At 63.7% G+C, this 17,629-nt stretch overlaps 1 protein-coding gene across 1 annotated transcript in view; it reads left to right on the plus strand.

The window, feature by feature from the left end:
• LOC136788703 (neurexin-2-like) overlaps positions 1 to 15,414 on the plus strand; it is an 83,623-nt gene extending 68,209 nt beyond the window's left edge. Inside the window, 4 exon segments of the mRNA XM_066987333.1 lie at positions 2,032 to 2,121; positions 6,731 to 7,056; positions 8,799 to 8,877; positions 14,393 to 15,414. Of these exon segments, the coding sequence (XP_066843434.1) occupies positions 2,032 to 2,121; positions 6,731 to 7,056; positions 8,799 to 8,877; positions 14,393 to 15,282 (1,385 nt within the window). The 3' untranslated portion in view covers positions 15,283 to 15,414.
• The last annotated feature ends 2,215 nt before the right edge of the window (positions 15,415 to 17,629 follow it).

Genomic DNA, 17,629 nt, shown 5'->3' on the forward strand with positions numbered 1-17,629 from the left:
TCCGTGCTCTTCCTGTAGGCCTCTATAGTGCTCTGTACCCTCTTGTAGGCCTCTATACTCTTCGTATAGGCCTCTGTACTCTTCCTGTAGGCCTCATTACTCTTCCTGTAGGCCTCTGTAGCGCTCTGTACCTTCCTGTAGGCCTCTGTACTCTTCCTATGGGCCTCTGTAGCTCTCTGTGCCTCCTTGTAGGCCTCTATAGGCCTCTGTACTCTTCCTGTAGGCCCCTATAGCGCTCCGTACCTTCCTATAGGCCTCTGTACTCTTCCTGTAGGCCTCTATAGCGCTCCATACCCTCCCGCAGGCCTCTGTAGGCCTCTACACTCTTTCTGTAGGCCTCTATAGTGCTCTGTACCCTCCTATAGGCCTCCATACTCTTCCTGTAGGCCTCTATAGCACTCTGTACCCTCCCATAGGCCTCTATAGGCCTCTGTACCCTCCTATAGGCCTCTATAGGCCTCCGTACTCTCCCTGTAGGCCTCTATAGTGCTCCGTACCCTCCCGTAGCCCCCCCGTAGTCCTGCTCTAGGCCCCCGCAGCCTCCCCGTAGCCCTCTGGAGCCCCGTCCCCTAATTAAGGCACCGATTGCAGCCCTAATGAGGTCCCCGCGCTAACGAAGGCCCCAGGCGTCCGGGCACCCCCCTAACGCCCCCCTAAACGCCGCATAAACGCCCCCAAAATCCGGCCGCCCGGCGGCCAGGCCACGCCACGGGGACGCCCGCGGGGACGCTGGCGGTGGCACCGCACCCACGTCGTGGTGGCACCAGGGACGGTGACGCCGTCATATCTGGGTGACGCCGGTGGTGGCAAGGTGGCCGTGGCAGTGACGGTGCTGTGGTCGCGGTGACGCTGGTGGTGTTGTCGTGGGCAGGTCGTGGTGACACCGACGGTGATCTCACGGTCTTGCCTTGGTGACACCGATGGTGACGTTAACGGTACTGTCATGGTGACACCAATGGCATTGTCGTGGTCATGTCATGGTGACACAAACGGTGACACCAACGGTGACATCAACGGCGTTGTCATGGTCATGTCGTGGTGACCCCAGCGGTGATCTCGTGGCCGTGTCTCGGTGACCCCGATGGTATTGTCGTCGCCAGGTCCTGGTGACACCAGGGGTGGTTCCAGCGGCATTGTCGCGGTCACGTCATGGTGCCACCAGTGGTGCCACCATGTCCTTGTCACACTGACTCCACTGGTGACACCACGGCCGTGCCATGTTGATGCCAATTGTGTCACCGTGGCCTTGCCATGCTGACGTCAATGGTGCCACCATGGCCATGTCGTGTTGATGCCAACGGTGACACCAGGGCCATGCCATGTTGGTGCCAATTGTGTCACCACTGGTGCCACCACGGCCATGTCATGTTGACGCCGACTGTGTCACCGCGGCCGTGCCATATTGATGCCAGCGGTGCCACCGCGGCCATGTCATGTTGACGCCAACGGTGCCACCGTGGCCATGTCATGGTGACGCCATTGGTGCCACCACGACTGTGCCATGCTGACACCAACAGCGCTACCACGGCCATGTCATGGTGACGCCAATTGTGTCACCACTGGTGCCACCACGGCCATGCTAAGTTGACGCCGATTGTGTCACCGTGGCCGTGCCGTATTGATGCCAACGGTGCCACCACAGCCATGTCATGGTGACGCCGATTGTGTCACCGCGGCCGTGCCATAGTGACGCCAACGGTGCCACCACGGCCATGTCATGTTGACGCCGATTGTGTCACCGCTGGTGCCACCACGGCCATGTCATGGTGACGCCGATTGTGTCACCGCGGACGTGCCATATCGACGCCAACGGTGCCACCGCGGCCACGTCACGTTGACGCCATTGGCGCCGCCCCGGCCGTGCCACGCTGACACCAACGGCGCCACCACGGCCGCATCGTGCCGCCGCCGACAGCACCCCCGCCGCCGCCCGCCCCCGCGGCCGGTCCCCGGTCCCCGTCCCCTGTCCCCCGTCGGCGGTGCCCCGGGCGCCCCCGTAGCCGCCCCCTAACCCTCTTCTCCCTCTTCAAGGCAGCGCGGATAGCGAGCGGCTGGCGATTGCCAGGCAGCGAATCCCCTACCGGCTCGGTCGGGTAGTCGATGAGTGGCTGCTCGACAAAGGTAACTCGTTAGCGCCGCCCTAACGAGCCCGCGGGGCAGCGCCCGGGGGGGGAGGGTCACGTGACCCAGGAGGTCAGGGCCTGGGTGTGGCGTGAGCCGGGGGGGTGGGGGTCACGTGGATGCAGGGGTCGTGTGACCCTGGTACCCGTGACCCCGGGGTCACGTGACCCTGGTGCCTGTGACCCCCCCCCCCCCCCCCCCCCAGTGTCATGTGACCCTGGTAACCTTGGTATTGGGTGTCATGTGACCCTGGTGTCACGTGACCCTGGTGCCTGTGACCCCCGGTGTCATGTGACCCTGGTAACCTTGGTATTGGGTGTCATGTGACCCTGGTGTCACGTGACCCATGTGCCTGTGACCCTGGTGTCACATGACCATGGCATATTTGGCACGAGGTGCCACGTGGCCTCGGTGTCACATGACCCAAGCGCCAATGACACCCGGTGTCACGTGACCCCCAGTGTCCTTGGCACCCGCTGTCACGTGGCATCACGTGACCCTGGCACCCTGTCACATGACCCCAGTGCCTGGGACCCTCACCCCCGGGGGGGGGGTCACGTGACCCAGGTGCCATGACCCAGGTGTCACATGACCTGGATGCCACGTGACCCTGGTGCCACGTGACCTTGGTGCCACGTGACCCAGGTGTCATGTGACCCCCCTGTGCCACGTGACCCAGAGTCCAAGGCCCCCCGGTGCCTCGTGACCTCCTTGCCATGTGACCCTGGTGCCACGTGACCCTCTTATCACGTGACCCCACTGTCACGTGACCGGGCGCCCTCCCGGGCTCTGCACCCCGCTGCCCGCAGCCCTGCCCCCGCAGCCGCCCCCGTTAAAGGGACCCGAACAGCCCCCAAACGGCCCAAAATGGCCCAAAACGGCCCCAAAATGGCCCCGACCGGCCCCGTAGTGGCCCTAAACGCTCCTAAACCCGCTAAACCGCGCATAACGCCCCGCTAACCGCCCCCAGCCCCGCGGGGCCGGCCGCACCGGCGTGCACAAGTGTGCAAGAGGCACTGTGAGCGTGCAAGAGGCACTGTGAGCGTGCAAGTGGGCCTGGTGAGTGTGTGAGTGGGCCTGGTGAGTGTGCAAGTGGGCACAGTGAGTGTGTAAGTGGCACTGTGAGTGTGCAAGTGGGCCTGGTGAGTGTGCAAGTGGGCCTCGTGAGTGTGTGAGTGGGCCTCGTGAGTGTGTGAGTGGGCACGGTGAGTGTGCAAGTGGGCACGGTGAGTGTGCAAGTGGGCCTCGTGAGTGGGCCTGGTGAGTGTGCAAGTGGGCACGGTGAGTGCGTAAGTGGCACTGTGAGCGTGCAAGTGGCACCGTGAGTGTGCAAGTGGCATGGGAGCGTGTGAACAGCACGGTGAGCGTGTGAGCAGCACCGTGAGAGTGCAAGTGGGCATGGTGAGTGTGCAAGAGGCGCAGTGAGCGTGTGAACGGCATAGTGAGCGTGTGAACGGCACGGTGAGCGTGCAAGAGGCGCAGTGAGCGTGCGAGCAAGGGTGTGAGAGCACGAGGGCTGTGAGTGTGGGAGAGGCAGGAGAGAGGGTGCACAAGGATGTTGCACAAGTGCTGTGTGCGCACAAGTCGGGTGTGTGCACAAGGCCTGGAGGAGCACCATTGGTGCAAGAGCTGAGAGTGCACAAGTGCCCCGCGTGAGAGCCGAGCGTGCGCGAGTGCTGCGCGTGCCCGAGCGTGTGCGCGTGTGCACGAGTGCGTGTGCAAGGCCACCCGCGTGCACGATGGCGGTGCACAAGTGGGTCCCGTGCACGAGCGTCTGTGTGTGTGTGTGCGCACGAGTGTGTGTGTGCACGAGTGCGTGTGCCAGGGCCGAGCGTGCACAAGCGGCCCCCCCCGCCCCCTCCCCCCCCGTGTCGCGAGCGTGCCCGTGGTGCCCCCCCCTCCCCCCCCCAGCGCTGTCGGTGTCCCTTTAACGGCCACCGCGGGGGGGGCACGGGGGGGGGAGGGGAAAGGGGGGGGGGGGGAGGGGCGAGGGGGTGGGGGAGGGGCATGGAGTGGGGGTGGGGGGAGGGGCAGGGCGGGGGGGCCACCCCCACACCCCACTGGTCCCAGTACTGGTCCCAGTTCCGGTGCTCAGTCCCAGTTCCAGTTCCGGTGCTGGTCCCAGTGCTGGTACTGGTCCCAGTGCCCGTTCCAGTGCTGTTACTGGTGGCAGGGTCAGGTTCTGGTACTGGTACCAGTGACAGGGTTGGGTTCCAGTACTGGTACTGGTCCCAGTGCCCGTTCCAGTGCCGTTACTGGTGGCAGGGTCAGGTTCTGGTACTGGTACCAGTGACAGGGTTGGGTCCTGGTGCTGGTACTGGTCCCAGTGCCCGTTCCAGTGCCGTTACTGGTGGCAGGGTCAGGTTCTGGTACTGGTACCAGTGGCAGGGTTGGGTTCCAGTACTGGTACTGGTCCCAGTGCCCGTTCCAGTGCCGTTACTGGTGGCAGGGTCAGGTTCTGGTACTGGTACCAGTGACAGGGTTGGGTTCCAGTACTGGTACTGGTACCAGTGCCCATTCCAGTGCCATTACTGGTCCCAGGGTTGGGGTCCAGTGCTGGTACCAGTAGTAGGGTTGGGCTCTGGTACCAGTACCAGTAGTGGAGTTGGGTTCTGGTCCCAGTCCCAGCAATGGGGTCAGGCTCCAGTACCAGTACCAGTAATGGGGTCAGACTGGTACCAGTACCAGTAGTGGAGTTGGGTTCTGGTCCCAGTGCCAGCGACAGGGTCAGGCTCCAGTACCGGTACCAGCAATGGGTACCCGTCGGGTTCCAGTACCAGTACCAGTAGTACCAGGGGGGTTGGGCTCTGATCCCAGTACCAGCAATGGGGTCGGGCTCTGGTCCCGGTCATGGCTATGGGGTCAGGCTCCAGTACTGGTCCCAGTGACAGGGTCAGGCTCCGGTACTGGTCCCAGTGACGGGCTCAGGTTCCGGTACCAGTCCCAGCAATGGGGTCAGGCTCCAGTACTGGTACCAGCAGTGGGGTCGGGTTCCAGTACCAGTACCAGTACCATCAGTGGGGTCAGGCTCTGGTCCCAGTCCTGGTTATGGGGCTGGGTTCCAGTACCAGTACCAGTAACGGGCTCAGGCCCCAACCCCGATCCCAGTGGCCCCCCCAATCCCCACCAGTCCCAGCAATGGGGTCAGGCTCCAGTACCAGTACCAGAACCAGTACCAGTACCAGTACCAGTCCCAGCAATGGGGTCAGGCTCAGGTTCAGTACCTCAGTACCAGTCCCACCAACAGGCTCAGGCCCCACCCCCAGATCCCAGTGGCTCCCCCAGTTCCCCATCAATACCAGTCCCAGCAATGGGGTCGGGTGCTCCAGTACCAGAACCAGTACCAGTACCAGTCCCAGCAATGGGGTCGGGCTCCAGTACCAGTCCCAGCAATGGGATTGGGCTCTGGTCCCAGTCCAGTACCAGAACCAGTACCAATACCAGTCCCACTCCCAGCAATGGGGTCAGACTCCAGTCCCAGTCCCAGAACCAGTACCAGTCCCAGAACCAGCAATGGGGTTGGGCTCCAGTCCCAGTCCCAGCAATGGGGTCAGGCTCCAGTCCCAGTCCCAGCAATGGGATTGGGCTCTGGTCCCAGTCCCAGCAATGGGGTCAGACTCCAGTCCCAGTCCCAGCAATGGGGTCGGGCTCTGGTACCAGTCCCACCAACAGGCTCAGGCCCCAATGGGGTCCCCAGATCCCAGTGGTCCCCCCTCCAATCCCCACCAGTCCCAGCAATGGGGTCAGGCTCCAGTACCATAACCAGTACCAATACCAGTCCCAGTCCCAGCAATGGGCTCAGGCTCCAGTACCCAGAACCAGTACCAATACCAGTCCCCCAGTCCCAGCAATGGGGTCGGGCTCCAGTCCCAGTACCATGAACCAGTACCAATACCAGTCCCAGTCCAATACCAGCAATGGGGTTGGGCTCCAGTCCCAGTACCAGAACCCCGAGTACCAATACCAGTCCCCAGTCCCCAGCAATGGGCTCAGGCTCCAGTACCAGAACCAGTACCAATACCAGTCCCAGTCCCAGCAATGGGGTCGGGTTCCAGTCCCAGTACCAGAATGGGGTCGGGCTCCAGTCCCAGTACCAGAACCAGTACCAATACCAGTCCCAGTCCCAGCAATGGGGTCGGGCTCCAGTACCAGAACCAGTACCAATACCAGTCCCAGTCCCAGCAATGGGGTCAGACTCCAGTCCCAGTCCCAGAACCAGTACCAGTCCCAGTCCCAGCAATGGGGTCGGGCTCCAGAACCGCTACCAGTCCTGGGCCCGGGCCCCAACCCCGATCCCAGTGGCTCCCCCAACCCCATCAATACCAGTCCCAGCAATGGGGTCGGGCTCCAGTACCAGAACCAGTACCAGTACCAGTACCCGCAATGGGGTCAGACTCCAGTACCAGTACCAGTACCAGTCCCACCAACAGGCTCAGGCCCCAACCCTGATCCCAGTGGCCCCCCCAGTCCCCACCAGTCCCAGCAATGGGCTCGGGCTCCAGAACCGCTACCAGTCCTGGGCCCGGGCCCCACCCCCGATCCCAGTACCCCCCCCGACCCCCCCAGTTCCCGTCCCCGGACCCCGTTGCGAGGCGCGCTCTCCCCGCAGGCCGGCAGCTGACCATCTTCAACAGCCAGGCGGCCGTGCGGGTGGGGGGCCGCGACCGCGGGCGCCCCTTCCAGGGGCAGCTCTCGGGGCTCTACTACAACGGGCTCAAGGTGCTGGCGCTGGCGGCCGAGGGGCACCCCAGGGTGCGCCTGGAGGGCGACCTGAGGCTGGTGGGGGAGCCCCCCCCCCCGGCGCCGCCCCCGCCCGGCGCCGCCACCGCCGCCCCCCCGGACATGGCCACCACCATCATGGAGACCACCACCACCATGGCCACCACCACCACCCGGCGCGGGCGCTCGCCCACCCTGAGGGACACCGTGGCGCAGGTAAAATGGGGGGGGGGGGGGGGAATGGGGGGGGGAGGTGGGTTCCTGGGGGGGGGGGGGGCAGGGGGTGTGGGGGGCACCCAGGAACCTTGGGGAGGGGGTAGAGGGGGTAACAAGGTGCCTTGGGGGGGGGCAGGGGGCACCCAGGAGCCTTGGGGGGGGCACCCAGGAACCAGGGGGGGCACCCAGGAACCGGGGGGGGGCTGGGTCTCATGGGGGGGGAGGTAGGGGGTGTGGGGGGGCACCCAGGAACCTTTAGAGGGGGTAACAAGGTGCCTTCGGGGGGTGCGGGGGCACCCAGGAGCCTTGGGGGGGGGAAGGGGCTGGGGGGGGCACCCAGGAACCTTCGGGGGGGGGCAGGGGGCACCCAGGAACCTTGCAGGGGGGTAGAGGGGGTATCAAGGTCCCTTCGGGGGGGGGCAGGGGGCACCCAGGAGCCTTGGGGGGGCACCCAGGAGCCTTGGGGGGGGGAGGAAGGGGCTGGGGGGGGGCACCCAGGAACTTTGGGGGGGGCAAGGAACCAAGGGGGCACCCAGGAACCTTGCGGGGGGTAGAGGGGGCAACAAGGTTCCTTGGGGGGGCAACAAGGTATCTTCGGGGGGGCACACCCAGGAACCGGGGGGGGGGAGCTGGGTCTCTTGGGGGGCAGGGGGTGTGGGGGGGCACCCAGGAACCTTGGGGAGGGGGGGGGGGTAACAAGGTGCCTTCGGGGGGGGGCAGCACCCAGGAACCTTGGGGGGGGAAGGGGCTACCCAGGAACCTTGGGGGGGGGGCAACAAGGAACCTTGCAGGGGGGTAGAGGGGGCAACAAGGTTTCGGGGGGGGGGCAGGGGGCACCCAGGAACCTTGGGGGGGGCACCCAGGAACCGGGGGGGGGGGGTCAGGGGGGCATCAAGGTCCCTTTGGGGGGGGCAGGGGGCACCCAGGAACCTTGGGGGGGGGCAGGGGGTCCCTATAAGCGGGGGAATTGGCTGGGGGACACCCGGGTCCCTTTTGGGGGGGGGGGGGCGGCGGGGGCACAACCCAAACCAGTGTCCCCTTATGGGGGGGGCACCCATGGCCTTTAGAGGGGGGCTCTGTTATTGGGGGGGGAGGGGCTCTATTATTATTTTTGATTGTTATTGGGGAGCCTCTATTATTATTTTCTATTATTATATGGGGGGGCTCTTATTATTGAGGGGCTCTATTATTATTGGGGGGGCTCTATTATTATATGCTCTTATTATTGAGGGGCTCTATTATTATTTCTATTATTATATGGGGGGGCTCTATTATTATTGGGGGCGCTCTATTATTTGGGGGGGCCTCTATTATTACTGGGGGGGCTCTATTATTATTGATATTATTATTTGGGGGGGCTCTATTATTATTATTTTGGGGAGCTCCCTTATTATTGGAGAGCTCTCTATTATTATTTCTATTATTACTGGGGGGGCCCTATTATTATTGGGGGGGGCTATATATTATTTGGGGGGGCCTCTATTATAATATTATTTTGGGGGAGGGAGCCTACTATTATTAATTATTACTGGGGGGGGGGGGCTATATTATTATTTGGGGGGGCCTCTATTATAATTTCCATTATTTTGGGGGAGCTCCCTTATTATTGGAGAGCTTTATTATTACTGGGGGGGGTTATATATTATTGGGGGGGCTCTATTATTACCGGGGGTGCTCTATTATTATGGGGGGGCTCTATTATTATTGGGGGGGTCCCTAACTGTGCCCCCCCCCCCCCCCAGAACACGGACGACCTCCTGGTGGCCTCAGCCGAGTGCCCGAGCGATGACGAGGACCTGGAGGAGTGCGAGCCCGGCACAGGTGGGTGCTCCTCCGCGGGGGGCCCCCCCCCGGCACGCGCGCGTGCAACGCACGCCCGCCCCCGGGGCACGCCCCCCCCCCAGCCCCCTCCCCCCACACCCATGCCTCGAGTGCGCCCCCACCCACCCAGAGCCCATCCGAGCCCCCAACTCCACACGCAGCCCCCCCCTCTCCACACACGCGCCCCCCCCCCTTGCACACGCGCCCCCCCCTCCTTGCACACTCGCCCAGCCCCGCCCCCACGCCCCCCCCTCGCACGCTGTGGCCCCGCCCCTGACGGACGGACGGACAGACGGACGGACAGGGAGGGGACGGTGGCGCTGGGTGGGTCCTCCCCCTCCCCCCCCCCCCATCACCGCCACGAGGACGTTGGGGGGGGGGCACCGGGGACAGCGGGGGGGGTCCCCAAGGGCTCGGGACCTATCAGGGCCATCGGGGTGGCCCCAAACCCTGGGTCCCTGCTGGCCCCAAGGACATGGGGGTGGCCCTAAAGACTTGGGAGCCATCGAGGACGTCGGGGTGGCCCCATAGGTTTGGGTCCTACTGGGGACTTCGGGGTGTCCCCAAAGGCTTGGGACCCATCGAGGACATCGGGGTGTCCCCAAAGCCATGGGTCCCATGAGGGACATCGGGGTGTCCCCAAGGGCTTGGGTCCTACTGGTGACATTGGGGTGTCCCCAAAGGCTTGGGACCCGTCGAAAGGATGAGGGACATTGTCCCCAAAGGGTGTTGGGGTGTCCCCAAAGGGCTGGGTCCCCAAAGACTACTTGAGGGACATTTGGGTCCTACTGGGGACATTGGGGTGTCCCCAAAGACTCGATGACCCATTGAGGACATTGGGGTGTCCCCAAAGCCATGGGTCCCATGAGGGACATCAGGGTGTCCCCAAAGGCTTGATGTCCTACTGGGGACACTGGGGTGTCCCCAAAGGTTTGGGTCCTACTGGGGACACTGGGGTGTCCCCAAAGACTTGATGACCCATTGAGGACATCAGGGTGTCCCCAAGGGCTTGGGTCCTACTGGGGACATTGGGGTGTCCCTAAAGGCCTCGATGACCCATTGAGGACATTGGGGTGGCCCCAAAGGTTTGGGTCCTACTGGGGACATCAAGGTGTCCCCAAAGACTCGATGACCCACTGAGGACATTGGGGTGTCCCCAAACCCTGGGTCCCTGCTGGCACCAAGGACATCGGGGTGTCCCCGGACACTTGGGACACACCAGGGACACCGAGGTGTCCCCAAAGACTTGGGATCCACTGGGGACATTGGGGTGTCCCCAAAGACTTGGGACCCATCGAGGACATCGGGGTGGCCCCAAAGTCTTGGGTCCTACAGGGGACATCGGGGTGGCCCCAAAGGGCCCTGCTGGTCCCCAAAGGGCTACTGGGGACATAAAGACTCCATGGGGACATTGTGTCCCCAAAGACTCGTTGATGACCCATTGAGGACATCGGGGTGTCCCCTGACACTTGAGTCCCACCGAGGACACTGAGGTGTCCCCAGAGACTCGGGTCCCATGGGGGACATTGAGATGTCCCCAGAGACTTGGGTCCTAGTGGGGACACCGAGGTGTCCCCAAAGCCTTGGGATCCATCAGGGACATCGGGATGTCCCCAGAGGTTTGGGTCCTGATGGGGACATCGGGGTGTCCCCAGGCCCCCCCCGGTCCCGTTCCCCCCAAGTCAGTGGCAAGCCGGGAAGGAGAAAGGGGGAGGACGGACGGACAGCAGACACGGACGGACGGACGGAGAAAGGGGTGGGGAACAGATGGAGATCCAGGGACGGACACGACGGACGGCGGATGGACAGACGGATGGACGGACGGGGTGGGGAATGGCTGGAGATCGAAGGATGGACACGGACGGACGGATGGACAACGGATGGAGATCCAGGGATGGACGGACACGGACAGACGGATGGACAGACGGACGGAGGGGGGTGGGGAACGGCTGGAGATCCAGGGATGGACGGACGGACGGACAGTGGACGGACAGACAGACAGACGGACGGGGAGGGGTGGGGAACGGATGGAGATCCAGGGACGGACGGACGGACAGAGGGGGAGGAATGGATGGAGAGCCATGGATACACGGACGGACGGACGGACAGACGGACATGTGGGCTCACGGATGGAGAGGTGGAAGGATGGGTACGTGGCTGGACGGACAGACGGGCGTGCGGATGGACAGACGGACAGGAGGATGAGTGGGCGAACGGCCGGCCGGGTGGATGGACAGATGGACGCGGAGCTGTGCGGCTGGGTGGGCGCGTGGCCGGCCGGACAGATGGACAGGTGGATCCTTGCGTGGCTGGACGCGTGGATGGACAGACGGACAGACAGATGGTCGGCCAGGATGCGTGGACGGACGGACAGACGGACAGACGGATGGTCGTACGGATGGATGGCGGGACGGACAGATGGATGGACAGACGGACGGGCCGGAGGGATGCAGCGCTGCCTGGCGGGTGGCATAGATGGACAGGTGGACAGACAGACGGCTGGCAGGGCGGACGGACGGACGGACGGATGGACGGAAGGATGGTTGGGTGGATGGTGGGACGGAAGGATGGACAGATGGAAGGAAGGACAGACGGATGGATGGATGGATGGACAGATGGACGGCTGGCCGGCTGAAGGATGGCTGGAAGGACGGATGGTTGGATGGCTGGACAGACAGACGGCTGGTTGGCTGGCTGGAAGACGGACAGACGGACGGCTGGGTGGATGGAAGGATGGACGGACAGATGGATGGAAGGATGGATAGACAGATGGCCGGCTGGAAGGATGACTGGACAGACGGATGGATAGTTGGATGGCTGGATGGACAGATGGAAGGATGGACGGACAGACGGCTGGTCAGATGGCTGGAAGGACGGACAGACGGATGGATGGACGTCTGACTGATTGGACAGCTGGAAGGACGGACAGACGGGTGGCTGGAAGGACGGACTGACGGACAGATGGCCGGTTGGATGGCTGGAAGGATGGATGGATGGACAGACAGACGGATAGTTGGATGGATGGATGGATGGACGGACAGACGGACGGCTGGCTAGAAGGACAGACGGACAGAAGGATGGACGGTTGGATGGAAGGATGGCTGGAAGGACAGACAGACCGATGGATGGGTGGTTGAATGGTTGGATGGCTGGAAGGACAGACGGATGGATGGATGGATGGATGGAAGGATGGATGGATGAATGGAAGGACAGACGGACGGCTGGCTGGTCGGTTGGCTGGCTGGAAGGACAGACGGACGGCTGGCTGGATGGCTGGAAGGACAGACGGATGGATGTTTGGAAGGACAGACGGATGGCTGGCTGGCTGGCTGGAAGGACAGACGGACGGCTGGTTGGATGGCTGGAAGGACAGACGGACGGCTGGCTGGTCGGATGGCTGGAAGGACAGACAGACCGATGGATGGGTGGTTGGATGGTTGGATGGCTGGAAGGACAGACGGACGGCTGGCTAGAAGGACAGAGGGACAGAAGGATGGACGGTTGGATGGAAGAATGGCTGGAAGGACAGACGGACGGCTGGCTGGTCAGATGGCTGGCTGGAAGGACAGACGGATGGATGGTTGGATGGATGGATGGCTGGATGGATGGATGGAAGGACAGACAGACCGATGGATGGGTGGTTGGATGGTCAGATGGCTGGAAGGACAAACGGACGGCTGGCTGGCTGGATGGCTGGATGGATGGACAGACGGATGGATGGATGGATGGCTGGAAGGACAGACGACGGCTGGCTGGTCGGATGGCTGGCTGGAAGGACAGACGGACGGCTGGTTGGATGTCTGGAAGGACAGACGGATGGATGGATGGATGGATGGATGGATGGATGGATGGATGGATGGATGGATGGATGGACGGACAGACAGACCGATGGATGGGTGGTTGGATGGTTGGATGGCTGGAAGGACAGACGGACGGCTGGCTGGATGGCTGGAAGGACAGACGGATGGTTGGATGGATGGCTGGAAGGACAGACGGATGGTTGGATGGATGGATGGAAGGACAGATGGATGGCTGGCTGGCTGGCTGGAAGGACGGACAGACCGATGGATGGGTGGTTGGATGGTTGGATGCCTGGAAGGACAGACGGACGGCTGGCTGGATGGCTGGAAGGACAAATGGATGGTTGGATGGTTGGATGGCTGGAAGGACAAACGGACGGCTGGCTGGATGGCTGGAAGGACAGACGGACATGGATGGATGGATGGATGGATCTGGATGGATGATGGATGATGGATGGATGGATGGAAGGATGGAAGGACAGACGGATGGACAGCTGGTTGGATGTCTGAAGGACAGACGGATGGATGGCTGGAAGGACAGACGGACGGCTGGCCGGACGGACGAGTGCCGGCCCGCTGGCCGGGGGCACGCAGAGGCCGGCCGGCGGCGGCGGCGGCAGCGGGGCCGCGCTCGGCACCTTCTCACCGAGTCTCTCTCTCTTCTTTTTTGTTTTCTTTCTTTTTTCTCTTTTTTTTTTGTGTGCTTTTCCTTCCTTCCTGCAATTTCTTTTTCTCCACGCTAAAATCACCCGGCCCCATCCCTCGATGTAAGTTGACGGCAGCGCCGCGGTTTGCTCTTAACACAAAAAAAAAAAAAAAAAACCTAGAGATGGGAGCAATAATGAGAGAGGAAAAAAGGAGGAAAAAAAAAAAAAGGAGAAAAATGAAAAAAGGCGAAAAAAGGAAAAAAAAAAAATGAAGGCAGTAAGGGAAAAAAAAAAAGGCAAAAAAAAAGGGCAAAAATAGGCAATAGGGTTGGAAAAAAAGGCAACAAGGGCAAAAAAGGCACAAAAAAGGCAAGGGAAAGGCAATAAGGGCAAAAAAGGCCCCCAAAAAGGCAAAGAAAAGGGAATAAGGGCGAAAAGGGCCGAAAAAAAGGCAAAAAAAATAAAAAAAAAGGCGGTAAGGGCAAAAAACGCCCCAAAAAAAGGCAAAGGAAGGGCAATAAGGCAAAGAAAAAAGACAATAAGGCAAAAAAGGTGAAATAAGAGGGCGAAAAAAGGGAATAAGGTGAAAAAAAGGTGAAATAAAAGGGCAAAAAAGGCAATAATGTGAAATAAAAAGCCAAAACAAGGGTGATAAGGTGAAAAAAGGCAGAATAAAATGCCCATAAAAGGCAATAAGGCGAACTAAAAGGCCCCAAAAAAAGGCAATAAGGCCCCAAAAAAGGCAATAAGCCCCCCCCCCCCCAAAAAAATGGCAATAAGCCCCCAAAAAAAGGCAACAAGGCCAAAAAAAAATAATAAAAAGGCCAAAAAGGGCCCAAAAAAAAGGCCAAAAAGGGCCAAAAAAAACGAAAAAGGGCGAAAAAAAAAATGTAAAAACGCCGTAAAAAAAATGTCTAAAAGGAGGCCAAAGGAGCCGGAACGGTGCCGCGGGGGGGGCTCGGGGGGCGCGGGGGGCGCGCGGCGGGCTCTGACGCGGGGCCCCCCCCGTGTGTGTCCCCCCCCCTTCCCCTGTCCCCCCCCCTTCCCCGTGTCTCTGTGTCTCCGCAGGCGGCGAGCTGGTGCTGCCGGCGTCCCCGGCGGGCGCCGTGGCGTCCCCCCCGTCCCCTCCGCCACCGCCCCCCCGGCGCTCCGCGGGCCCCCCCGGGTCATCCTCTTCATCCTCCTCCTCCTCCTCCTCAGCCGGGGGGGGCGGCGGCGGCTGCGGCCCCGACTGCGAGGAGCCGTCGGGCTTCGCCTCGGGCGAGGCGGCCGACGCCAACGCGCCGCCGGCCGACGACGAAGACTTTGGTGGCCACCGGGGCGCCAAGGCCACCGCCGGGGCCACCGCCGGCGTCACCGCCGGGGTCACCGTCACCGCGGCCGGGCCTTTACCGGGCTTGGTCCCGGCGGGCGAGCGGCACCCGCGGGAAGGCGGCGTCGGCGGCGTCGGCGTCGGCGGCGTTGGCGTTGGCGGCGTTGGCGTTGGCGGCGTCGGCGGTGGCGTTGGCGGCGTCGGCGTGGTGGCGGTGGCGGGGAGGGCGCGGGTGACGGTGGCCCCCGTCACCCGCGGCCCGGTGTCCCCACAGCGGCCGCGCCGGGGGCCGTGGAGGTGGTGGTGCGCGAGGCCGGCGGCACCACGGGCATGGTGGTGGGCATCGTGGCGGCCGCGGCGCTCTGCATCCTCATCCTCCTCTACGCCATGTACAAGTACCGCAACCGGGACGAAGGCTCCTACCAGGTGGACCAGAGCCGCCGTTACATCGGGGCCGCCCCCCCCCACGGAGGAGGAGGAGGAGGCCCCCCCGGAGATCCCCTGGGACCCCCCCAACGCCGTCGCCGCCGCCGCCGTCGCCCCGCCGAGCGGGGGGGGCGCCAAGGAGAAGGCGGCCGCCGGGCCCCCCCCGGCCAAGGCGCCCGGCAAGGGGCGGCGCAACAAGGACAAGGAGTACTACGTGTGACGGGACGCGGGGGCGTGACCCCCCCCACCCCCCCCGGGTGGCATCGTGACCCCCCCTGGGTGACATTGACCCCCCCCGGGTGGCATCGAACCCCCTTGGGTGACTTTGACCCCCCCTGGGTGACATCGAACCCCCCCGGGTTTGACCCCCCCCTGGGTGGCATTGACCACCCCCGGGTGACATCGAACCCCCCCCAGGTGGCATTGACCCCCCCTGGGTGGCACCCATGTCATTGCCACCCCCCCAGGGTGGCATCGTGACCCCCCCGGGTGGCACTGACCCCCTCTGGGTGACGTTGACCCCCCCCCGGGGGCACCCATGTCATTGTCACCCCCCCTCCGGGTGGCATCGTGACCCCCCCCGGATGACATCGAACCCCCCCCGGGTGACATTGACCCCCCCCGGGTGGCATTGACCCCCCCTGGGTGGCACCCATGTCATTGTCACCCCCCCCCCGGGTGACATTGATCCTCTCCGGGTGGCATTGACCCCCCCAGGGTGGCATTGACCCCCTCTGGGTGACATTGACCCCCCCCCCCGGGGGCACCCACATCATTGTCACCCCCCCCGGGTGACATTGACCCCCCCCCGGGTGGCATTGACCCCCCCAGGGTGGCATTTTGACCCCCCCCCCCCGGTGACATTGACCCCCCAGGGTGGCATCGACCCCCCCAGGGTGACACCCGCGTCACTGTCACCCCCTTGGGTGCCACCACCCCCCCCTTGGGTGTCACCCCCCTTTGGGTGTCCTCGCCGCCCCCCCCGGGGTTGTCACCCCCCCCGGGTGTCATCATCGCCCCCCCCCCTTTTGGGTGTCACCCCCCCCCTGGGTGCCACCCCCCCAAAAGGTGACACCCGCCTTGTCACCCCCCCCTCGGGATTGTCACCCCCCCGATGCCCCCTCCCCAATTCCCCCCCCCCCAAGCTGTGGGGACAGGGGCGCAGCGGGGGGGGGGTCCCTGCAAAGTCTGGGTTCGGGGGGGGGGCACCAAATTTTTTGGGGTGTGTGGGGGGGGACGCATTAAAGGGGCTTGGGGCCCCCAAAATTGGGGGGGGGGATACCGGGGGCGGTCCTGGACCCCCCCCGCCTCGATCCCAGCCCCCCCCCCGGGGGCGGGGGCGTTTTTAATTCCTTTGGGATTTTTTTTTTTTAAGCCCCCCCCCCCCGAATTTTTTTTTCTTAATTTATTGAGTTTGGAGCAAAGCTCCCGGAGTGGGGGGGGGGGGGGGGGGCTCCGGGAAAGCTCCCCCCAACCCCTCCCCCAGCCTCGGTGCCCCCCCCCCCCAAAAAAAAAAAAAACAAACCGGACCCCCCCCCCCCCAAAGGTGCCCCCGGGCCCCCCCGGCCCCCCCGCACAGAGGAATACACGGTTCTATACTTCGTACCTCGCCTCCGCCTCTTTCTGCGCCGTGCCCCCCCCCGCGGGACCCCCATTTTTATTTTTTTGGGGGGGAGGGTCCCAGGTAGTTGGGTGCCCCCCCCCCGAAATCTCCCTGTCCCCCCCCCTCCAAATCCAGGGATGGAGCAGTTTGGGGACCCGCCCCCCCCCCCCCCCCAGGGGTGTAGGGGGTTGGGGACCCCCCCTCCAAAATTTGGGATCCCCCCCCCCTCCGAAAAAATACCCCAAGACCCCCCCCAGGAGGACCCAAGCCCCCCCCGGAGGACCTAGGGCCCCCCAGGAGGACTCTGCCCCCCCAGGAGGACCCAAGCCCCCCCCCAGGAGGACCTAGGGACCCCCAGTCCCCCCCCCCCAAGAAGGATTCTGCCCCCCCCCAGGAGGACTCTGCCCCCCCAGGAGGACCTAGGGACCCCCCAGTCCCCCCCCCAAGAAGGATTCTGCCCCCCAGGAGGACTCAGCCCCCCAGGGGGACCTGGGGGCCCCCCCAAAACCCTCCAGGAGGACTCTGCCCCCCCCAGGAGGACTCTGCCCCCCAGGAGGACCTAGGGACCCCCAGACCCCCCCCCAAGAAGGATTCTGCCCCCCCCAGGAGGACTCAGCCCCCCCCCAGATGGACCCAGCCCCCCCAGGGGGACCTGGGGGCCCCCAAAAGCCCCCCAGGAGGACTCTGCCCCCCCCAGGAGGACCCAGACCCCCCCCAGACGAACCTGAGCCCCCCCCCGGCAGACCGAGACCCCCCAGGAGGACCTAGGGACCCCCCAGACCCCCCAGACCCCCCCAGGAGGACCCAACCCCCCCCCCCCCGAAGGATTCTGCCCCCCCACCCCCCCCCCAGCCCCCCCACCCCCTCCCCAGCCCCCCCCCAGGGAGGCTCTCCCCCTCCCAATTTCCGCCGGTGACGTCACCAGCCGGCCACGCCCCCCTCCCCGACTTCCGCCCGGCCCTTG

Source organism: Anser cygnoides, chromosome W (assembly GCF_040182565.1).
Source record: "Anser cygnoides isolate HZ-2024a breed goose chromosome W, Taihu_goose_T2T_genome, whole genome shotgun sequence".
NCBI classification, from domain to species: Eukaryota; Metazoa; Chordata; class Aves; order Anseriformes; family Anatidae; genus Anser; species Anser cygnoides.